This window comes from Rhinolophus sinicus, chromosome 16 (genome assembly GCF_057876585.1).
Source record: "Rhinolophus sinicus isolate RSI-liver-muscle chromosome 16, RSI-T2T, whole genome shotgun sequence".
Classification (NCBI taxonomy): Eukaryota; Metazoa; Chordata; class Mammalia; order Chiroptera; family Rhinolophidae; genus Rhinolophus; species Rhinolophus sinicus.
Window position 1 is genome coordinate 19903267 of NC_142516.1, and position 25468 is coordinate 19928734.

At 40.3% G+C, this 25468-nt stretch overlaps 1 protein-coding gene across 2 annotated transcripts in view; it reads right to left on the minus strand.

Annotated features, from left to right (window-relative positions):
* DNAJC25 (DnaJ heat shock protein family (Hsp40) member C25) overlaps nt 1–21848 on the minus strand; it is a 29758-nt gene extending 7910 nt beyond the window's left edge. For both annotated transcript variants that reach the window (XR_012495888.2, XM_019749529.3), the window contains exons 1-2: nt 21419–21848; nt 971–1123 (exon numbers count right to left, since the gene is read on the minus strand). Coding sequence is in view for 1 of the 2 variants with exons in the window: in XM_019749529.3 (XP_019605088.3) it covers nt 971–1123; nt 21419–21751 (486 nt within the window). In the remaining variant the exon portion in view is untranslated. The remainder of the gene's footprint in view (nt 1–970; nt 1124–21418) is intronic.
* Between the last annotated feature and the right edge of the window lie 3620 nt (nt 21849–25468).

Consider the following 25468-nt stretch of genomic DNA (forward strand, 5'->3'; position numbering starts at 1 on the left):
CCTATTCCTCACATTTCCACGCATTTCATTTGCTGTTTTACTGAATATAGCAGTTACACCAATAATATCCTGAAATTTTATAGTAGCAATCTATTAGAAATAGCCAAAAAAAAAGTTACTAGGATATTATGTTATCAAAAACAGGAAAGTAAAATTGTCCCTGCTCTCCCCTTTGAAAGGACAGTACTTCTACATAAGCTAATACATTAAAAATATACAAACTTAGTTTTCAATAGAAATTCTTCTTGTCATATAAATTGAATCTCATTTCTGGAAATTAAACTGGAGGAGCAATTTCAAACTAGCAAATTGCTTCATTCTAGTCACTTGATACATTCTTTTCCTCTAAAGGAGTACATGATCAGTGTGGTTAATTTAAGAATAATAGTAGGAAAAACTCATTTCAGGCTGAAGTTAAATTTTTGTGATATTTTAAAACAACATAAAAAGTTGTCGCCATTTTAATCCATTTCAGTAGGATTCAACCCGAGCAAAAGCACCCTGAGCAGGCATGTGGAAATGTAGGGGTATCTTTGGTTGTTATAGTGACAGCAGGCACAACTAGCATTTGGTGGATATGTGTCACGATTTGTTAGGTCAGATTAAGAAGTTCAGATTTTTCCTACGTTTAATGGGAAATTATTGAAAAGTTCTACAAAAGTAAATGGTCAGGTTGACAGTCACTCTGGCTGTTACACAGAAAATACATGTTCTAAAGGACGCAATGAGAAAACATTTCTGGTAGTTATATGATGACGTTCATCATCAATTTCTTGGAATTCCCACTGACAAAGTTTCCAATTTTATCAATTAGTTGAATAAAGGAATAGTTTTCTAATGTAAAAAAAATTAATCTCAACTGGAAGTAAAATTTTACAAAAATGTATGTCTAGTTCAGTTTTAATGACTAGCACCAGGCAATGTGCACTCAAGCACACACATGTGGACACGCCGATCCATCAGTACACACCTGAAACAGTGAAACAGCACACACGCTGACCAAAATCACGATTCTAACATCCACTTTCGGGGCTAAGCGCCTGCTATAGTAGTGATAGTAATGGCTGTAGTATTCTTCTGGGTGGTCCAGCATGTAGTCATAATCTTTGCGTGTTTCTTCATCCTTTAAGGTAACAAGAGAGCCAATTTCATAGACATTTCATAAAATGGCCTTGGTTTATATGAAATCAAATCTAGAATTTTATAATTATGTAAGGTGAATCTGAGTAAAAGAACTAAAACCGTCAAAACCAAAACATTTCCCATCACTCTGCAAAGGCACACGTAAACTTGTTTCCAGAACTTTCATGTTAGCTATAAAGCACAATAAAAATATCTCCCTAATTCGTGAGTATTGTTAGTCCTCCTGGAAAAATTAAAAACACTTTAATAACAATTAATGATGCCTTTTTAGTCAGTGTTGTGCTGGTACGGATGTCATCATGTTCTTACCACTGAAGAGCGTGTTGACACCTACTCTTAGTAACTGTTGATAGGAAAAAATGTTTATCTCTAGTGTACATATTCACAATCATTTTCCAGCCTCATGTAGAAGGTTTTCTCTTGAAAGCAACGATTAAGACAACAAAAAGCAGACGAAGCCAGTCTGTGCCTACAAAACTGAATTACGCTCATCTCAAAGAAACATCGAGGCAATCAGGGTAGCTTTGCGACTTTGAGAGAAAATTTTAGGCTCTCTAAGCCCCATCTTCATTTGTAAAATACAGGAATAATGCTGCTCTATTCATTTTACAGAGTTGTTTTGAATGTCCAATGACATACACTATACAAAAATGTTACAAATACATAGTATTTTACTATTATAACACATTGTCACAGCCCAGTTCATAAATAAGGTAACATATAAATGTCCATCATACAAACATGTTGAAAAAATTACAGCATTCTGAAATGCTGCTCTGAATAGTCACATACAAAACATTTCTTAAAACCTTCTCTAACTGTAATCAATTTCTAACCAGGACAAATGCCAATCTTTTATTGAGTTACACAGGTTGAAGAACTACTAAACTGGGTGATGGCTTGCTTTTCATCACGCAGGAAACCTATTTTGTCTCGTGCCCAAAAAATGTTAAAAGATTAAAACCACAACAAATTCTTTACTCTCCATAAGTGAGTATACGGAAACCATTATGGAAATAAAAATCTTTTTTCACCTAGAGGATTTCTTTTTTAGGATGAATTATTCATCATCCATAACGGTGCAGAGTCTCAGCCAAAGGCATTTCAAAATCTACACCTAGTGCTCTGCTACCATAGACAGAGGCTCTGGGGTCTGCGCAGGGCCTCCTCCTGAGTCCTCCAATACGCAATTCCACAGATTTAAACTAAAAACTTTGCTAATGACAAAAATCTTCCCCGCTAAACCATTATGTATTTCCTATTAAGAATTCTGAATTTGAATGAGCGCATTCTCAGTGACAATTCTCTTACATTCATTACATTCAAAATATTTTTACTTCTGACTAGAATTTGAAACTAGATAAACTATTGTCTAGTATAGTTAGATATAAATATATTTAAAGTCCATTCCGTGGCACTATGAGAACTGTCTGTTATACAAGAGCTGAGCTCAGAATTTTTAAATCCACTCCTTTTATGTTCATTTCTGTCAAAAAAGATGTTCTTTTGGCAATTGCCACACACCTAAACTGTCAATCTATTATTCCTTCTACAAGCTATTATCATATTCTAGAGCTTCTAACCTAAAGAGGGTAAAACTTGACAGGTCACGATAGCTCTGAACACTAAAGCCCATGTTTCTTGATGTACCTCATTTTGAATACTTCAAGATGTCCTTTGAGAATTTTTTCATTCCCCCTCCATGTTTTGCTTTGGGGGCTAATTTTATAGAAACACTCTGCGTTTGGCCTGAAATCTTGACTTTTAACTCAGCCTCTCAATCTTGGCAGATACCTTTTAAAACGTATTTCTTCAAACATTACTCGTCTCCTTGCTCCAATTGGATTCCAGGTGGTTTTGAAACTGCCTGCCACACTGAGATCAGATTCCTCCGGCATCGCTGTCCATTCAGAACCCTTTCCCCAGCCTGACTCTACTCCTGGTTGAAGCACAGAGCAGGATCTCTGAGCGTCAGTCCTGCCTTCTTTGTTCTCTTACCTTAGTGAGGGTCACAGAACACAGAATGCAGATATCCCTTCTCAAACATTTCACCCAGGTCTTCCCCCAGGGTCACCGTCTTCTCACTGGTCCCTAGATTTGTGACTTCATCAAGTCCTGAGTTCCTCTAACAGGACAACTAATACTCAGCAACCAGCAACACCAAAATCTACACCTTGGGTCTGGCCTCTCTACTGCCACCAGCGCCTACAGAGTGTAATCAGAGCCCACTACTGAGTCCTCAAACTACCTAATTCCTGCAAAAGGCTTCAGGGTCAAGACTGCCTTCTCTTAGGATGGTTTTCTTTCCCTTGGGGTCCCCATAAATTTATGACCTTGTTTGGTCATGATTAAAGACCAGAAGGTTGGCCACCTCCTTTTCATAGCATTTAATCAGCCAGAATCCTTACTCGGGTGTATAGCTTTCCCTCCAGAATGAAAAAAATTATTTTAGGCTCAGGCATGCATAATACACTTTAGAAGGTGTTGAAGGTTGGCACAAATTGAAGAGTTAGGAGCTCTCAACAGTCTAAGTCAAAATCCTACTTGTTAATTAACCTACAAAGTTTAGCATCAACCCAGTAAGAACACAAGGATACCAGGAATATTAGCAAAAAAAGAAAAGGCAGAGACTGGGACCCAATTAGAAAGCTACACATAGATACTCAAACACCATGTATTTATTTTCTTCTCCTACCCATCTTGGAAGTAAGGCAGTCCCACAACTTTTTTCTTTTTAATCTCCAGTGCTTCCCCAGGGCCAACAAGGTAAATGAAAACTTCCTGGGCAACCAACAAGGCCTCCATTACTGGCCCTATCTTACCTCGCAACATGTCATCACTGTCCTCCTTTTGCCTACAGCAAAGTCAGATACTTCCTAGCATCCAGTGTCGTCTTCTAATACCGCATGCCCTCTCGTACCTGTCTTTGAACACAGGATTCTTTCTAACTCAAATGCCCATCCCTTTCTTCCAACTTCATGAGCTCCTATTAATCCTTTAGGACACAAATGTTACTGCTTCAGATAGTGTTAGACCACCCTTATTACACATATTACCTATTTATTATAGCACTTATCACATTGTGATCACCAGTTTTATTTTATTTTCCTTTAATGAGAACTTCTAGAAGATAAATAGGGTGACTCATTAATCTCTGTATATCCAAGGCTTAGCACAATGCCTGGCATTCAGTAAATATCATTTCAAAAATGAGTGATATTTTGTAAAGGCTCTCCCTTACTCTAACCATCTCTCCAGCCACACAGGTCTCCATCTCACCAGGAAGACTGGCTGGGTGATTATGTCACAAACACTTTCAGCTTAGCAGAAATGATCGCTTGATGTCATAGCTTATGAAAAGTATGCTACTGTGGCTTACATAGCTTACACCTTAAAACAGTTTAATATCTTACCTTTCAATAAGGTAGTACTTTTTCTCTCAGCAATTTTGTGGATCTTAAGGTCCCAGGGTCAGGAAGATTGATTCCAACTTCTTTCCAAAACCAAAACCTTTATACTTGTTTCTTCCTCCTCTCTGTCCTGAGCCTCGATAAGCAGGGCAATAAGCTCCTTGTTTCTAATCTCTACAGGACAAAATGGTGCTTCTGCTGGTATCCACGCCACTCCCAATCCTCTTGGGCATATGCAGGAGGACTGGAACATAACCACCAATATCTAGATCAAAAGTGAACAAGAGGAAACCCACAAGCAAAGCAAGCACTGAATCCTTCCTTCTCTTAGGAAAATGATCATCCCCCCCTCCCCAGAGGCAAAAATATATTACATTCTTGCCCTTGAAAGAAATATGAATTGCTTAATCTCAATTAACATAAATGACAGTAATTTGATATTGCAGCCAGTTTTACATTAAAATTTTTTTTACACAGATAGTAGAAACCATTTTAGGATGGTAAAGGCCAGGAAACAATACTATATAAAAACATGGTCAGATTTTTTTCATCCTTAAAAATATGTATTAATCCTACTTTTAAAGAAATACACACATACAAATGATCCTTTAAAAAAAAAAATAGCATCTGCTCCCCTAAATTTCTTTCCAGGCCATTACATCCTACTAAAGAGGAAGAAAATTAACTGCTATCAGTTTCACTGCTTTTGTTCCCTGCAACTATCTTCTCATGTCTTCTCTTGTCTACATGAGATCTCAACAACTTCCATGATTTGTAGTATCACATATGTACTAGTGACATGTTTTTTAGACCTGTTTTTCCTGTGTCTTCCTATTTTCAAATATCTCCTGAACATTTCCTAAATGTTACAAAAATCTCAAATTCAACATGCTCAAAACCCAAATCTGTTCTTCTGTGTTTCAGTTAATAGTATAATATCACCATCAACTTGGTTACCTGAGCTTTTAAAAACCTTCGTTATTTTCAATTCAGTGAATAATTATGCAGGGCAGTAAGCCTTGTGTTGAACTCAAAAGGATAGACAAATAAGATAAGGCCTTAAGAACGCTCCCATCTAGAAGAATCTAGCAAGCAAGAAAAGCACAATTTGATGTGCTAAGGAATAAAGGATTGCCTCGCTCTGCCTGAGACCACTGGTCCTGGGATTGACAGAAGAGATGAAATGAGTGCTGGATTTTGAAAAGCAAGTAAGAGATGCTGAAACTGTCCCAGGCAAAGGAAACAGCAAGTGTTAAGGCACAGAAGAATCCTTGAACATAATGGATTCAGTGAAGCTTGAGTCCTGGGGAAATTTAGGGAAAAGGGGTAGTAAGTGTGGTCAGGAAGATAGGTTTGGATGAGAACAGAGGATCTTACGTGCAACACTCAAGGGTTAAGGTGTCACTGTCTGTGCTATTCAAAAATGAAATGTTTTAAAGTATGAGACTAACAGCTTTGCGTAGAAGTATATGTTTGTGAAAGATAACAGACAGCATTGTAAAGAATGGAATGAGGGAGAAACAGACTTTAGAGACTTAAGAAGTAGAATAAATAGGATTTACTGATTAAAGAAGGACAAGAATCAATCATGTTGAGCGTGATAGTGATGTTTGTAATTATAGTTACTGTGTGGACCATGTGACTCTAAGATAAAGAACAGGGGACCAAGACAACAAGTTTGGAGGAGATGTACGGGGAAGTTGTGGAAGACTGTGAAACGAGGAGAAATAAACAATTACTGGATATCTTTTCCATCGCTGGAGCCTCCGGGGATTATCTATTCCTGTAGGAAGGATGCACCCGTCTTTGAAAAGTCAGTTATAACTTTGTAGAGACAGAAGGAGCTTGTAGAAAACTGGAAGTAATGCAAATAATTCTTGTGCACAAAGAGAAATGGTGGCTGGTGTAACGCAACTGATATTGGCCAGTTTTAGTCAGGTCAGCACTCTTTGGCTGACTATAAATGTGTGGCACTTTTTCTCTTTTGAACCAGTTTTAATTAAATCTTAATGGTTCCCTCATTAATTGAGTTAAATAAAATTTCTGATACATGTTCATTTTGTATTTGTATGAGAGTCACGATTATATCCTCTTTCAAAGTGTCTGCTTTAACAAAGATAACAAAACTCATTTCAGACATGTTTAATTTGGGCTACCTGTGCTACAGATGAGAGACAGTTGAAAATATGAACCTAGAAAACACACAGATTTTAGAGTTGTCAAGGATTTAGTTGAGTTTCCTCAGAAAGAGCTTAGAAAAGAAAAAGAAAAAAGTACCCAAAAGACAGAACTGTGTAAGGAAAAGAAATGTTTAAGGTGTAGGCAGAGGAAAAGACTATAAAGACTGAGAAGGAATGGCTAGAAAGACAGAAACGGGAAAGAATTACATCGAGGGAGTCAACAGGGAGAACATTTCAAGAACTACATGGTCAACATCAAATGCCACAAATAGTTCCAGGAAACAGAAATGAGGAGCAGCCCTGGGATCTGATGCTTAGAGCGTCACTCCTCACCTTAAGAGCAGTCCCAGTATGTGTGCTGAGGTACCTGTCCGTCTACGGAGGCTTGAATGAAAGAAAGATGAGGAAGTAAAGAGAGTCAACAGCGAAGAAAGAAGAAAGCTGTGACCACAGCTTTACCAGAAATAATATTAAGTGAAAGGAATTTGAAATGAACCAACTAAGAGATTCTTAAATGACCAAAGAGGAATGATGAGATTGCAGATGACGGAAATAAAATTGGTTCAGTCACCAATATCTTCCTGCCTTCCCCAACCAGCCTCAATATTGTTCCCAGAATTTTGTTTCTGAAACAAACATCAGATTGTGTTATTTCTCCACTTTGAAACCTCTGGTCACTATTCAACACATAAAGTTCAAAGTCCTGAATGCAGCTGAAAGGGCTGTTCATCACGTGATACCGAACTATGTTCCAGTCTCCTGAAACATTCTCCCTCCAATGCGCCAGACAGGCTTCTTACCTAGAAGCAGGAGATCCCCTAAGGTCCTTGAAAAAAATGCAGTAAGGGTCTTTGTGCTGTGAATATCTCAGAACTTTCCATTGGCCCATGATAAATCTGTACAAGCTAAATTAAAATGTCAAGTGCTCAGTTTCTGGCTAGAAGTCTATCAGCTCAGGCGTATTTGTATTAATCAAAAGCTGTGATTGGCTGTTGATATCATGTGTTGAGTAATCACAGCACTAGACTTACACACGTCTGTCTAATCAACCTTGGCCATAGTAGGAATAACAGCTGAAATTAAGGGATCAATAGAAAAAAACAACACTCAGGAGTTCAGAGCAGAAATTGTAAATGTGATACATAAGGTACCACACTCCTCTTGTGGGCCCAGGGAAGAAATCACTGTCAGACATGGCACCTTCCCCACTAACCCCAGACAAGGCCTCCAAACCTGTACAAGTGTTCCAGGGAGTAGTGACCAATCAGAGTTGGCGTGTGAAATGAAAACTATCTGATATCAAGTTTACTTAATTTGGCTATTTATCAGCATCACAACTGTTACAGAAATTTACATCACCTCTATTATTTTTATGAATACCCAATTATTATGAACAACAGATTAAAATCTGGATCGATGCTGGGAAAGAAACATAGTTATTCTAATAAGTGCAGTTAATTTTATCCCCTCAGAACAGAGTCCCTTGGAGACACATAATAAAAGTGACCCTTGGTGGAGAAAATACTCCTATAATACCTCTCATTCCTGGAACAAGCCAAGCACACTCACGACTCCATGTTTTTGTTGACCAACTTTTCCCTTTGCCAGAAATGTCCCTTCATCATCAACCTTAGTGACTGTTCAAAGAGTATATTCTTCTCCGATCCCCAAGAAGAAATAATTGTGCCCTCTCATTGCTGCGATGTAATTTACACATATTTATCATGTGACTTGAATAATAACCAATCACTAATTATCTGTCCCTGTTATATTAAAAGCTTAAGGGCAGGAACTGCGTCCTTTCCACCGTTATGGTTTCCTCCCCTAGCACCTATGTCAGTACAGGTAGAGAAAGGGGTGCGTGAGAAAATTATGAAGGAAGAATGACAAACAGTAACATGAAAGGGCAGAGAGTTCAGGATCCGCCATTTTGCCAAACTCTCCCTAAGTGCCAAAGCCCTGCCTCATCAATCAGACTGATACAAAGAAACTGAAGTGTGCTTGTGACTTGCGTGCTAAGGCAAGGCTAGAGTAGTAAATAGAAGGCTGTCTCTACATGTCCCTGACCAGGTAACCTTCATGCCAGTAATACTTCCTAAACCTTTTCTATGTTCTTCTCCGGTGGTCTTGCAAAATGCAGTCAAACACTATTTCCCAATTTCTACCAACCATAGTTTTTCTAAGTGCAGCTTTTCCACATATTCCCTCATCTGCTTATTTTCATGCTATCCTTCTAATTGTATCTATTTTATTCAATTCTTATCTATATTCCAAAGTGATTAATGGTCTCACTTAAAACCCCTCAGGACACAATTTCTCCTTAAATTTGTAATTTTTCTCTCATGCAGGAATTTTTCATTAATACCCATCCAATCTACTTGAGCTGTAACACTCTTTAAAAACCACAATTAATTTGGGATAAAATGCCAAAGTAGGCTTCACTTACAATGTCAAAACCCCAGATATGCACATTCGATTTCCATTCTATCTGAATCTATCTCCAGATACGAGTTTTCACTTAACATTCATTATCTGATGTGCCAGACAGAGTGCTAGGCGCCACGGATATACATACAAAAACATGCGGAGTGTGGTTTCGTGGAGAGGGGAGGGCTACTCAGTAATTACAGTGCAGTGTGATAAGTGCTATATCCACATAAACAGACCCAATGTTGGACACAGCAAGTGAGAGTCCATTAACTTAACTTCCAAAGTCCATGAAGTCCGTGAATCCCGAATAGTCAAATACACTAAATACTATTTCATTGTCTTCACCCATGAAGCAAATATAAAGCAGTGTGTGAAATCATGATGGTTTGAAGTACTGCTGAGATCTGGAATTTTAGATTATTTCAGACTATGAACAAGGAATGACCTGGTAGAAGCCCCTCCCCAGTCAGTGCCCTTGCTTTCCATTATTACCCAGCCTTCTTTTTCTGGTTCTCCTCAATCTCTCTATGCACAGAGAGATCTTTGTTGCCAAAATAACAATGACCAAGTGTGATAATATCTCCTGTCTTACCAAATGTATTTAAATCACATTAGTGTACTTATTTTTCAACCACCATATAAAAAAAAAATCTCTCTCAAAGAGGAATTTATTTGACCAAGACAACCTCAGACGCATAAATCCACTAAATCTTATACAAATATATTCCCATTTTGATGATGTACATATTATCAACATTCAGAGATCCTTGGTTATTAGAAGTTTTGGTGGAACACCACTGCAAGGTTATGAGCATATAATATAGCTTCTTATGTCACATATATTAAAAGTATTAAGAGACTCGAACAGACCAATAATAGGAGAAACTAAGGTTATAAAAAAAATTATGGGGAAAAAAAAAGGCTCCTAGCTTCAATAAATTTACAACTAAATTATTTCGGATTTCAAGAAGGAAACCATTTCTGTTAGATACAGTGTTGCACAGATGGAATCTACCTGTGCATTCTACAAAGCAAATATACAATCGGCCTTTTCCTCCATTTGCCAGCACTAAGTGAACATGGCGGTGAAAGACAGTCTCCCCAACTTCCCCCCTTCTTTTAAGCTGGTTCTGTAGATAAGGACCCCTCTCACAGGGTTTACTGGTATTCTCTATGGAGAAAGACACAGAATATAACCAAAATAGCAAACAGAAATGAAATGTGACCCCAGGTCTGCAGTGGCCCTTCAGAAGATGACATGTGGAATTCTAGACAGGCTTCTGCACCTCGTCTTTATCCCAGAGCCGTTAGGACTCATCAGCTTCTCCCATATTCTACCTGACCTGCTCTTAGCAAAGGCTATGGGGACCTCTTCTCCCTCACAAGCTCTTTCCAACCTGCAGGTATAATCCAAGCAAATTCATTATATCCCCATTGCCTCAAAGGGGGACTTCAGAAGGCTGAGGCCATCCCAAATGAATGACCCAGTTCGTGAGCGTTGCACTACCCAGAAATGATGTTCTCTGGCAACTTTCTCACAACTTCCCATTATGACAGAAATACAAACCAGGCCACGCTGTTTGTGTTTAATAACTTCTTCCACACACAGCAAGGAGAGGGCATCTTTCCTAAATTCCAAGAGAGGGCATCTGCAACGAAGTTTTTTAAAAATGTTGCCTGAAGTGTTTCAATTGGAAATGGAACCCACATCTATTTCTATACATTTAAAATGGGAGTTTTCATAGAGCTCAACTGAGTCGTATTTTCTAGGGTTCACGCTATCCCTAGACATCGCTTTCTCTCCCAGGTAATTCCCACCATCTTGCAGTAATGCTGAGGGGGCAGGGACACTAAGGAACACAGCCACACTCCCTCCCCCAGCAGCACAACTCCAATTTAGTTTCCTGTTTGGAGGCACTTGTAGCTATAACAAAGCTCCTGTGGGACTCAAGTGTTACTTCCTCCAAACATACCACTTTTTACCGCCCCAAACTTCCGTGTTCTTGAGTAGACAAATTATTTTATTGCACTTTTTATTAGCTGACAAACCAGTGCTAAACGTTAGGGGTAGAAACCTTTAGAGGCAACTATTACAGACCCCACCAGATCAACCTCCGAAATGTGTCTCTTCAAGAAAACGGCAAGAACAGTCTTGACGTTCCTCCCAGCAAGCATGTCTCTGCTGTCTGTATTTGTTGGCACTTGTTTTACGAACATGCTCACCATTCTCACGCTAAACCTGCCCATCTCAAACCACAGAAGGTACAGGAGCTAGTGCTTCTGCTGCCCTCGCTTCCGGAAGTTCTCCATGTGCCCAGTGCTTGTCACCGGCACAGGGCCCCTTGGCCCTCTCAGGATAGAAATCAAGGGAGTGGGCGAAAACAGTTTCGCAGAAAGAAAAGGTTTATTAAAGAGAAAGCTTGATGCACAAAGGGAGCACACTCCAAAAGAGAATGATGTGGCTTCCTGAGGTTTACAGGTACAGCAGGTTTATAGGCTCTTGGGGTTGGGGGCCACTCCTTCCTCTTTCTCTTTGCCCTCCCCAAAGTATGTTGAAGCGGGTCCTACACTGCACCTGTGCTGTGTACTTACATAGTATTTCATGCATCGCATGTCTCACTAGCATCTTAAATCTCCGCATAGAGGAGTGTTTTTTACTATGAAAATGAGGAAAACTTATCTATGGGACAGCTCTTTTAATGTGCATGCGCGACTTTAGGAATTTTCCCTGCGCCTGCCTCTCTCTCCTGCGATTATGGTTCTGTCCATTCATCTTGCTTTCTGGCCGGGGCACATGGCTCAAGGTTTTCCCCAGCTGCGGGTTCTGGCTGCGGGACCACCCTACATGACCACCGACTACATTCCTGGGAGAGATTTTATCCTTTTTAATTTTAAGGGGGTTGGGCCTGAAGATCTCTTCTGAAATGACTTCCTGCTGACACAGGGATGTTATAAGGACCCTACACTCGGGAGGAGTGGAAATAAGTCATAACCAGATGCAGGGATCGATATGGTGCTGAGCCTGGTATCTGAGTGGTGGTGGTCGGCTGGAATCCTTGCATTAGCTTTTCATGACCATTAGCTTTTCATGAAACTGTTGAAGCCTAGAAGACACAAACTTAACAAGAAGTTTAAATAGACAAGGCCCAAGAGCAGCAGTAGTAGGATAGTCATGAAAGGACCTAAAATGGGAAAAAACAAGGCTGGGGATGGCACAGGTAGTCATCGACCAGATTCTGCTAGTTTCCGCATCTCGGTTACAGCGAGGCAGCCAAGATGCTTGCTTGTAGGCGGTCTGTACAATCGTTTCAACCCTCCCTGAGTTGTGGATGGAAGGGCAGCAGCCTTTATCAAAGACAGCGCAGCTCTTCCCACCCCCTCAGCCAGCAGATGATCTATAGCTCATCTATTGTCGGTGAATCTCAGGAAGTTTGAAGGCCCTGAAGGGCTGGCTTCTTGTGCTTGGAGGAAGTGCGTTTGTTATGCCGTTTAGACTGACAATAACATATCTTGCTTTTTTGAGTTTCATTTTTTACAAAATTGCTGCCATCTGTGAACCATTCCTCATCTGGGTTTTCCAAAGGGTACCTTGTAGGTCCATTTGGCTGGAATAGACTTGCTCTAAGGTTTTTACGTAAGTGTGTTCTAAGCCTTCCCTTGTAGCTGAGGAAGCAAAGTAGCAGGGTTTAAAGTCTGACCCACCTTTAAGGTAAGGTCTGGCACAGGTAGCAACAGAGCCTGGTAATACGTAAGCTAGCCAGTGTTGTCCTTTTACTTCCAATATATCCTGGACCCGATGAGGTGTAAGGACTTTACGAGGTTGTCCCCCAAAGTCATTTTGGGGGCCTTCCTGACTAGAAGGGCTGTGGTCGGTACTGCTCTGGGACAGCTGGGCCATCCATGGGTTACCAGGTCCAGTTGTTTTGAAAAATAGGCCATTGGTCTCTCTACAGGTTCCAATCTTTGGGTTTGAACTCCCAGGGCTTGGCCTAGTCTTTTGTGTACATAAAGGGAAAAAACTTTTTTTATATATAAATCTGGGAGCCCCAAAGCAGGGGCTTGCCCTAATTCAGACTCTAAGGTTTCATAGGGCTGCTGACAGGTTGTGTTCCATTGGAGAGGCTCCCAATTTAGACAAGTCTCAGCCAATCAGAGGGATGAGATATTCAGGAACATACAGGAAGAAATGAGTTATCCTCTTACACCCAGTCTCACAAGTAAGGAGAAAAGTAAATTGTCTCACCTTAGGCTGTCTGTCTATTCCCATCACCGTGCAGTCAGTGTTAGAGAGAAGCCAAATGGGCAGGGTCAGAACAGAGAAGGCGGTTACAGGATCTAACAAAAATTTAGTTTTCTTCCTGCTATCTCACAGGTGACACGAGGCTCCTTTGTCGTGACGATGGACCTCTCTCTAGGACTGGGGCCAGGGACGCACTCGGACCTCCTCGGTTAGAGGAAGTGGCTCTCTCATCCAAGCAGCTAGCCACAAGGGGGAAAGACTTAAGAGGTCCACCCCTTCCCGACTTCCCAGGGCCAGATGGACACTCATTTTTCTAGTGCCCCTCCTTTTCACAGGATACGCCCTGATTGTGCCCCAATCCTGATGGCACCATCTCTTGGGGTTGGGGCCCTCCTGGCCCAAAAGTTCTGTTGTCTGGGGTCACCCTGAGGTGGTCCCTGTATGGCAGCCAAAATCTGTGCCTTCTTATCTGCTCTGTTGTCCTTTCTAGCCTCCTCTGTCCAGTCCTGACTATTAAAACCCTGGACGGCCTCTGACACCAAGGCTGCCTGTGGGGCCCGGGGTCCAGCTTCTAACTTCTGGAGCCCATTCTGAATATCTGGCACAGCCTGAGTTATGAAATGTATAGCCAGGAGTGTCTGGCCCTCATCAGACTTTAGGTCTATGCTAGTATATTTTCTAAAGGCCTTCCTTAGAGAGCCGGTTAAGATATATAGCCAATTTTCATCCTTCCAAACAGTTTTTTTTTGTTTTTTGTGTTTTTTTGTTTTTTGTTTTGTGTTTTTTAGAAAACAAGGTTGTCTGGGCCCTTGTTTTTGTCCTGTTGTAACACTCTAAGGTTTGAGGCATAAGACGTGCAAGGCAGTTCCCCTAGCATGGAAGCTTCAGCTCCATTTTAAAGTGGCTCTATTTATATTATTGTTTACATTTTCCCCTTTTGATCAAGATCTTTCCTTGAAAGCACGGCTGATTAATCTTCAAAGAGCAGCACTGATCAGTTATTAAAGGTATCATTGGTCCTTTACTGTCAGGATGGCTCGTTTTGGGTATGTCAGGCTAATGTCGGTCTCTTGTCATCAGGAAGGTTCATTCCTGGTATGTCATGTCCCACATAGGAGGAAAAGCAGTCTTCTAGGAGCCTTAAGCCACATTTGAGCCACAAGAGTGCCAAAAGAGAGGAAGGCTTTATTGTCATGCTTCTTTAAGGGCAAATATCTCCTGCAGTTCGAGGGTTTTCATATCAAGTCTCAACAGGTCTTAGTGATCATCTCAAAACACTGAGCAACCATTATTAGAGTGGTGTCTTTGTAACATGGGATTATGCAAAACAGATTTATAATGGCAAAAATTTTTATAATAACAAAACGCTAAGTCCAACTTAAAGAATAGATCTGAACCAAGATGCAATACTTGAGGGCAGTCAGCTGAAGATATTAAAGAACGACGAGATGTCAGTGGGCACTGTATTTCATCATTTGGCTTGTGCCCAGATTTTATCTAGTTTCAACTCGTTTGCCAGAGGTACTTTATCTAAGCCCAAGAGGTATTAACAACAGAGCAATCGCCATCTTCCTTAGCCAGGATATGGGCAAGTTGTATCATCTAACATTGCTGTGGTGATCACTGCAATACCTGTCCAAAGAAAAAGTGTTCTTTTAAATTCGGTACTGTTGTTGGGGCTGACTGATATCACCAGGCATTAAATATCCAAGAGTGAATACCTTTAAATTCAGTCGCATATAGATTTGTTGAGTACCTGAAGTTCTGTTTGTTAGTGTCAGGGTTTTGCTTTTTTTTTTTTTTTTTTTTGCAGGGCGGGGGAAGGGCATGAACTTTTCTGAAGATGAAACATCTTGGTAGAAACATTTTTATGTAAGTATCAGAGAAAAACAATAATGGTCTACAAATGACAAAAGACCTAAAAATGACATGGTAAAGATCTGGTGAGAGTTTACACATATATACTCATAAAAATAATGTAACTGACTCAGTTATTAATTCGAATCTTAGTATGTTTGACTACATATGAAAATTTTTTTTCAACAAAAGTGTATCTCTATGTCTCATAACTTTCTTTACCAAAAACATGTATCTTATTTTCCATTTATAGTCATTTCCACTGACATTCCATTTAGTAGTTTTACATAACGTATAGCTCCTTTATAAATCAATTTGGGCAAGTAAACTTATACAGTAGTTTGAATTTTAAAAAACCCACTTTTTTCTTCAGTCTCTGTGGGCAATATTTTGGTTAGTTCCTGGGTGTTCACATTTCAAGAATATGATAGACACAGCTTTCAGAGACAAGAGAAAAACTGTAAGTGTTCTAATATTTATATTAATAACCTGTCTGTCTAATATCTGACATATAATCATTTATTTGACAATGCTTCCCGTGACATTTAACATATTAAACAGGCCTAAGTATTTCCACTTTTCTTTTTTATAAAGAGAGAAAACAAGTCTTTGAGGTGTTTCAGGGATCATTCTGAAAAGAATTTTAAGAACTCCAAAGTTCTTTAAAAATCTCAAAAGTCAAAAAAATGATTTTCTTTAGATTTTGAATCTTGGGAAGTTTGTCAAACATACTTGATCAAAAAGACCATTATCACTATTATGGAAAATATTAAATTATTCATTTACCCAAAGTGACAACAGAAAACTTTAAGTATAAATACAGAAGTTTACATAATTATTAGCAAAACTTAGTTCTTACTATTCTGGAGATTTAGTTTTCTTAAGTAACCAAGGATCTGATTAACACAATATAAAACACAGAAAATTATTCTGATGAAATCTTCGCTTTTTAGGCAGAAAACTTTTTCATAATATTAGCAGCAGACCAACAGTCCAAGAAACTTTGTCCTATTTAGCAGAGGAAGAAAACTCCAACTTTGCACCAGCTTACTCTTCATATTCAAATTTAGTTAATTAATCTTATTTAGCTTAACCATATATAAAATTTCCCCTTTCAAGATTTCTCTTCATGAACATTCTGACTTTCCTAGTCCCTTTTAGTTTACCTCCGTTTAGTCAGAAATAACCAACTTTAGGACACTTTCCTTCTAATTTCTTCCAAAAATGTATCTCTATACCTTATTCCTTCTATTACCAAAAATATATAGTTCTTTCCATCTTAATTAGAACTTTTTTTTCCCAAGTGCATGTGAACTTTTTCTTTCTTTCTTTTTTTTATTATTAAAGTTAACTGGGGTGACAATTGTTAGTTAAATTACATAGGATTCAGGTGTACAATTCTGTAATACATTATCTATATATCACATTGTGTGTTCACCACCCAGAGTCAGTTCTGTTTCCATCACCATATATTTGATCCCTTTTACCCTCGTCTACCACCTTCCTCCCCTCTTACACAAACTATTGTCTGTGTCTATGAGTTTATGAGTTTTTGTTTAATTAGAATTTTTAACTCTTAGAAACCTTAATTGCTAAAAAATAATTAGTACTCTTCAGATTGGCAAATTTATGAATACATTTTGTAATGTTTAGAAGATAGGCTTTTTTGATGGCAATATAGTTACAATATTTTTAGAAACATATTTTTAATAAAGTACAAGATATATTAATCAACAAATCCTAATTTATCTTTTAGCTTCTCTGCAATAAGCCAAAAGTGAACTCAACCTTATTTAAAAATTAATATTTCAGCATTTTATTATTTTGAAATACCTAGATAACAGCTATATTCAATGTCAGAGTGGGGTAGTAGATTGGGGGTGGGGGGGTTGTAAATATCTATTACATTGTTTTGTATACCTGAAACCAAAATAAAAAAAATTTTTAAATAGATATTCAATAATTTTTATCATTTAACTTAGCAAAACTCTAAGGTTTCAAGTTACCAAAAGAATTTGGGAAACCATGTTTAAGTATGTATACATACTATATATCATGTAACATAATTATTAATGAAAAGTTTTATTAACAACCTTTTATTTTAGCTATATCTATTTATTATTTTTTAACTATAAGAGATTTCAAAGTCAATTTTTACCCAAGATATTTTTTTTGACAAATTTTGTAACAAGTATAAAATGAGCTTATTTTTTTAAATCAGATGAAACAAAACTTAAAACGTAAACCAGCCTTAGTATCAAATATTTTCTGAGCTCACATGATCCTGAAAAGTACTTGGGTCAATTTTTGTTATTAATTTTTTTATTTATATAAGCACTTAATATTTTTTAAGTCAATTCAACATTATAAACTGGTAATACTATCTGGAGGCAAAAACACCGTATCATATATAAAACACAGACAAACACAAATATCAGAAATCATACACATAAACAGAATTACCAACAACTATAGAGAGAGGACTTAAGATTTTTCATTTGCCTTTGACAGTTCTAAGGAGGCTGGGAAAAGAGGGATGTCTGGCTTGTGAGATTAGCCACTTGTTTTTGAAAGTGCCCCTTCTTTTTTCTTCAGTATTTCAGCTTCAGGCAGTAGTAGCTGCGTTTATATTTCTGATTATCTGTTAAGAACTTGAAAGTAACTGAGAGTTAGAAAAATCTTATAGGACTTTTAATTTTGCCAAGTTTCTGAACATAGAGTTGGTGTCCAATTATAAGCGGACCAGGAGACGGATGGACTCCCCTACTCTTAGCACTTAAAAAGTTGCTCAATTGTCCCTGGTCACGAAGAGTTCGTTCCCAAACAGGCAGATGACATCTGTGGAGAGCAAGATCAGAAAGGGGCAGGACACCTAAGTGACACTGGCCTGTAGCACTTTACAGAGAAAGACGAGGTGACAATAGGGACCCCAAAAATGTTTCCTGAAACCGTTGTCCTGGATAAAGTCATGAAAAGTCAAAAGATGTCTGATGAGGCAAGGGAAAGACGGGAAGAACCCACAATGGGGAGTCGGATCAACAAGAAAGGCTTTCTATCGGGACTTCAGAGTTCCAGGGATAATGAATGTTAACACAGATGACCATAGTGTCGGTGTGAAAGCCGAATACACAGATTGCAAAAATCTCGACCCCATTAAGAAATCAGTAACACGGAAAATAATCAGGCAACTCGAAAGCTGACAGAGGCAGGGGATGAAAGAGTTGGGGAATATAGATGGCCAGATCAAAATCAGACCAGGGGCAGTGGGAAGTTCCCCGCCGCTACAGAAAACAGGCCTGTGTGACTCTGAGAGGGACACCTCTTCTTGCTTAGGCAAAGAGGGTGCACCCTAACAACAGGGCCGCAGAAGTCAACCAGGACGTCCCGATTGTCAGAGAAAAAGGGAAGAGGAACCAGGACTTCGAGGCACAGAAACCAAGATCTGGCCACCTAAAGAGGGCAAGGAAGAAGAGTTGGAGACATGTAAAAACTTAAGGGAGGAGAAATCAAGTTCGAAGAGGCTGGGGTAAAATGACTCACCAAGTCCGGAGAGCAAGACATCTGGCATGGTTGTCCCCTCAAGTCCAGAAAAGGGGTCCCATGTGAGTCACCAGAGATGTTACCAATATAGGGGTCCTTGGCCCTCTCAGGATAGAAATCAAGAGAGTTGGCGAAAACAGTTTCGCAGAGAGAAAAGGTTTATTAAAGAGAAAGCTTGATGCACAAAGGGAGCACACTCCAAAAGAGAATGATGTGGCTTCCTGAGGTTTACAGGTACAGCGGGTTTATAGGCTCTTGGGGTTGGGGACCACTCCTTCCTCTTTCTCTTTGCCCTCCCCAAAGTATGTTGAAGCGGGTCCTACACCAGGCATCTGCAGTGTACCTATATACTACTTCATGCATCGCATGTCTCATTAGCATCTTAAATCTCCATCTAGGTGAGTATTTATGTATTTATTTTTATTTATTTATTTTATTTAAATTTATTGGGGTGACAATTGTTAGTAAAATTACATAGATTTCAGATGTACAATTCTGTATTACATCATCTATAAATCCCATTGTGTTCACCACCCAGAGTCAGTTCTCCTTCCATCACCATATATTTGATCCCCCTTACCCTCATCTCCCCCCCCCCCTTACCCTCTGGTAACCACTAAACTATTGTCTGTGTCTATGAGTTTTTGTTTCTCATTTGTTTGTCTTGTTCTTTTGTTGTTTTTGGTTTATATACCACATATCAGTGAAATCATATGGTTCTCTGCTTTTTCTGTCTGACTTATTTCGCTTAGCATCATACTCTCAAGATCCATCCATGTCGTCACAAATGTTTAGGTGAGTATTTTTTACTACCGTATTTCCCAGAATATAAGACCTAGCCGGACAATCAGCTCTAATGCGTCTTTTGGAGCAAAAATTAATGTAAGATTCAGTTTTATTATACTATAAGACCTGGTCTTATATAATATAATGTTAGACCGGGTCTTATATTAATTTTTGCTCCAAAAGATGCATGAGAGCTGATTATCCAGGTAGGTCTTATTTTCGGGGAAACACAGTATGAAAATGAGGAAAAGTTACCTATGGAACAGCTCTTTTAACTAATGTGCATGCGTGACTTTAGGAATCTTCCCTGGGCCTGCTTATCTCTCCTAAGTTTATGGTTCTGTCCACTCATTGTTGCTTACTGGCTGGGGGATGTTCTGGTTGCGTGACTACCCTATGTGACCACCGACTACACTTCCTTATATGCCACCAGGGCTTTGGACGACCAGCAGCAGGCCTTCTGGTTGCCTTTTTGGACCACTATCTCCACTCACTGTAGGAAAACAGATTGGGGCGTCGGATGCTGGGCTGCCCTGGATGGAGAAGATTTTTCCCAATTTTCTGAAGTCTTTCCTCAATTACTCTTTATCCTAAACAATAGGCAACCAAGCTGTCTAGCCTCAGCACTTTCTCAGTCTCCCCCACCCATTCCTCAGTTAATTGTCAATAAAAATTAGAATCCCACAAATGCTAGTGAAAATTTAATGAACCAGGCATGCTCACTTTATAACTCCACATTATCCAAATTGGTCTGGGAAGCATGAATTTAGAGTCTTTAACTCCTTAACTCAGTATTTTCAGCTCTGGAAAGCTAATCTGGAAAAATAATCTATGGTTAAATTATAGCACACCCACTCAAAGTAGTCATTAAAAGCAGACTATATAGCAACATGAAAAACTTGGCCTGAAAAAAAAAAGAAAGGCTAGAAAGAAATACTAAACTGCAGTTGCTGTTATATTAGCATGAAGGGGCACTTGAAGCAACAACACTTCCATCAAATATGATTTACACTTTGTGATTTCTTATATGGTTTTATTTTTACAACAGTAGAAGAAAACAGGATCAGGATAAATCTTCCCATCCCCATAGGACTCAACAAAACATTTACCAAATGACTACAACACATATTCACAAAAATTTCCTACTAGAAATTAGTCTTGAATCCCAAGTCATTAAGCAACTATTTAGAGGTCCTACATAGGGGTTTTCTCACACTTATTTAATCCTCATAAAAACCCTGCGAGGAGGTTTCATGGCCTTAATTTTGCATATGAAGAAAGCTACTCCAACATATTAAGTCACTATCCAAGGTCATACAGGGATGTCAGGGCCAAGAGTCAAACATCCGGTCTTCTGACTGGTTGTTCGTTGTTCTTCTTAGTGTTTTTCTACATCCTCGAACCCAAGGTAAAAGTCACAATTAATACTATCCCCAGAAACCAATTTACTGTAATGCAAAACCGGCGCTTTCACAGTTCCTCAATATGGAAGACCTTTCCTGTGTTCTATCACAGATCCTGGTAATAATAAACACCGTATTTTTCGAATGTGACCTGCACATTATTAAAACGTTTTAACTAAATCGTAAGATGCCCAACACACGTCATGCCTTGCCTAACAAGGGCTGTCACACAAAGGAAGGGCTGGCTGTCTCCCAAAACCGCAGGGGGAGATCTTTCTCAATGGGCCATGTGGGCTCTTACACTGGGCTACGTGAGACAGTGCGATCGTCCTAATAAGGGTTGTGGTGGTGGCCGTGCCCGGCGCGGGGTGTCGCGGAGAACCTCGCTCCGGCGGGTCCTCAGTGCCTACCTGCACCCCCAGGCCTCACCTTGAGAGTCTCGTAAGCGGTTGCCACCAACAGGAAGGCCTCCTCCGCGCTCTGCGGCGTCCGCTCGGGGTCCTCATCTCCGGGCTCTGGACGGTAGCGGTCCGGGTGGTAGCGCCGGGCCAGCTGGCGGTAGGCACGGGCGATCTCTGCCTTGCCGGCCGTGCGGCTCACGCCCAGCACCTCGTAGCAGTCTCGCGTGCCGCAGTACAGCCCCTCCACCAAGGCCCCCGCGGGCCGCGCCAGCAGCAGTGCCAGCAGCAGGGGCGGTAGCAGCACAAACCAGCGCCGGCCCGCAGCCCCAGCTCCCCGGCGCGGAGCGAGCAGCGACACCATCCCGGCCACGGCCGCGGCTCGGCCACCCCAGCAGGGCTCCCGCACGCCGCAGCGTGCCGGGCTCAGCCGTGGGGCCCAAGTCCACGTCAGCAGGAGGCGCCTTTGCGCAGGCGCACGGGGCGCGGCTGCAGCAACCACTTCCTTCACGACCGTTGCTAAGGAGTAGGACGCCTTAACCCGGCCGCTAAGAGTACGTCACTGAACGCGTTAATCCCAGTGGCCAGAGGATTCGTTCTTAGTCGGACCTAAAGGCGCACTTAACCAGTGTGTGCAGAGCGCTTTACAGTCCACAATACCCTTCACACGCTATTTTTTCCACATCGTGGTTTCACCTGCTGCATGCAGTTCATAGTCTGGCTCTCTCGCCCTCAGGTTATCAGCGTCAGGATGTGTGCACAGGGTTTTCAAGCCGGGTCTCCAACCCCAGACACCTTCCTTTCTCTAACCCCATGCTGCCTCTCCAAAAGGAAGGTGAATTTAGAGATTCTAGACTCTGTTTTCCTGCTGGGGACCTTAAAGTTCATGGCCATCTAATTCAGGATTTCTCTGCATCCACGCTATTGACATTTTGGACGGTATAAGTCCTTGCTTTGTAGGGACTGTCCTACGCATTGTAAGATGTTTAGCAGCATCCCTGCCCTCTACACTACCACCCCAGTAGTGACAATCAAAAAGGTCTCCAGATATTGCCAAATGTGTTCTGGGGGGAGGGTTGCCAGGAACAATACAGGTCGCTTCAGTTCAATTTGAATTTCCGATAAACAACAAACAATGTTTAGTATAATTATGTCCCAAATATTGCATGGAACTATACAGCAACATGAAGATCTTCGTCTCAGAATATTTGTTTCTATCCTTGTTTCAGTAAACATTTATTGAGTCTGTACTATGAGCTAGGTACTGTTGTAGGCACAGGGGACATAGTGGTGAGCGAGGTAGGCAAGGTTCTTGATCTCAGGGAGCATATATTCTAGTGGAGGGGGACAGACAATAAACAAGCAAATAAACTTTAAAATATGATAAATTCTTTTAAGAAAATGAAACAAGGTAAAGATATATATATATATAACATTATATAGCATATATACTACCATACGCTACGTACTATATACATACGGAGGGTGCCAAAAAAAAGTACACACATTTTAAGAAAGGAAAAAACTACTAAAATTGTAATACAATGAATAATGCTAGCATTCATTTGATTAATGCCATCTTTTGAGCAAAAATCATATTACACGTTGCTACCGTAATTCAACTTTGAAAAGTAATACATAGATAACATCTCTTAAAATGTGTACTTTTTTTTTTTGCATCCCTGGTATATATGAAAGAAAGCGATATAGAATTAATGGAAATACATAGGAGAGTAGCCTAACCTGAAATTATTAGAATCAGGGTCAGTCCTTACGGTCAGTTCCAGGAGGAATTAAGAGCTAAACTGACTTTGAAGGACAAATAGAGGATGACTTGAGGGGTGGGAAGGGAGGAGTTTTGGGATAAGGGAATTGGGAAGTAAGTATCAAGAAGAGAAAAGACACACAGGCAAGGAAAAAACATGAAGCTTTTCAAGAAACAAAAGAGAGCCCATCTGACAGGATAGGGATGAGGAGTGGAGGAGATAAAACTGGAAAAAGCTAGGTGTGAGGGGTCATTTTATTCCATGTTGAAGAAGTTGCTCTTTATCCTAAGAGCAATGGAAAGGCAGTGTGTGCCTGAGGCACGCTGCAAGGCTGGAAAAATAATTTTTAAGCATTAAAGTGACACCTTCAGATTTGCATTTCTGAACAATTACTCTGAGAACATGATAGGAGATATCAAGACCATTTTGAGACAGTTATAAGAATTCAAGCAAGAGATGCAACAGGCCTGTTTCAATGGAGAACTTAGAATGGAGAAATGTTGAAACACATTTATAAAGCAAGATGGGCAGTATTTAGTCATTGATTCTGAAGGAGTGAAGGAGAAGAATGAGTCACGATAGTGCCCAGGTTTCTGCATTGGACAACCCAAGCCATCCCTGCAATAAGGAACACAGAGGTAAAGTAGACTTACGGTGTAGGATGATGCAGTCATTTGAGACATGTTATGCTTGGGATGCCAGCCATCTCCACATTGGATCATGTTGTTTCCATATGTGAAACATTTGATGATTTTCATTGAACCTTGCCTCTCATGAAGCTTTTCAATTATGCAGGTTTCCCAGTCTATTATACGTCCTCCGTGCAAGCTCCTCTTATAGACGCTCCTTGAAACCTGTTCAGCGTTCTCCTTCCCACATGGAAGACGTGCCCATGCTGCCTTGAGAGAAAGGAAATTTTCTACATGACGAATTTTGTCATGTTATTCTTACCCAGTTTCACCCTCAGATTAGAGTTAAGTACTCTTACCTTAGCACGGCTTTCAGGATTCTGTGACAATCTAGTGTCTCACATACTCTGCTTTTGCTCATACTGGTTCCTCTACCTAAATTGTCATCTCTGTCCTGCTGTGACGCCCCCCCCCCCCCCCAATATCCAGCAGGACTTAGCCTAAGTATCTCCTCTATTTGGATTCTTCCCTTTCTAAGTCAAAGTCCTGCAGCTGATCTAGACCTTCATAGTCAAGATCAAACTAGTGGAGGGAAGGCTCACTTAAAAGCAGACAGAACTTTGGTCTGTGGCTGTTATTAATGCATTGCCTCTGAGCTGCAAACTCACCATTCCTTGCCCTGGGGAGCTGTACTCTACAGTCTGAATTTCCCCATTTCCTAGCTAGATGTTAAACTCTGCCAACAGAGGGTGCTTGAGGCACACGGCAAGGCTGGAAAAGGGAAAAGACATTTTTTTCTCCAAGTAAACAGATCAATGTGCAGAGTTCCCTATTCAATGCCAGTTTCTTTGCCAACACATTGGTGATGTCTCCTGTTGTGGGTTGAATTCTGTCTCCCCAAAAACATATGTTCATGTCTTACCCTCCTGGACCTGTGACTATAACCTTATTGGGAAATAGGGTCTTTGCAGATGTAATTAGTTAAAATGAAGCCACACTAGAGAAGGGTGGGCCCTAACCCAATGACTCATGTTCTTATAAGAAGAGAAAGCAGAAATATACACACAGGGAAGACAAACCTCTGAAGACAGCGGCAAAAATTGGAATTACATAAACTGCCACAAGCTAGAGAACACTGAGGACTGCAACCACCAGAAGTTAGGAGAGAGGCATGGAAGAGATGCTCTGTCAGAAACCCCAGAGTAAACCAACCCTGCCAACACCTTGATTTCTGATGGATAACCTCCAGAACTGTAAGAGAATAAACTTCTGTTGTTTTAAGCCACCTGGCTTGTGGTAATTTGTTATGGCAGCCTTAGGAATCTAATACAGCTCCAGCCAGGGTCTTTGTCGCCACATTGGTGGCAGCCGTTAGTTCTCACCAGAAGCCAGTTTCTTCACCACAGAAGCAGGTATCATGCTCCTGTGACAACCCCACTCTCTCCTCAGAGCAAAAGAAGTAGTAAATGGATGCTTCATGGGTATGGGATTTCCTTTTGGGTGATGAAAAGTTCTAGAACTAGATCATGGTGATGGTTATACAACATTATGAAAGTACTTAATGCCACTGAATTGTGCACTTTAAAATGGCTAAGATGGTAAATTTTATGTTATATTTATCACTATAAAAATTTTCAAGAAATAATAAATGCAAAGGGCATGACTAGTCCTGGAGCTGAGGAAAAA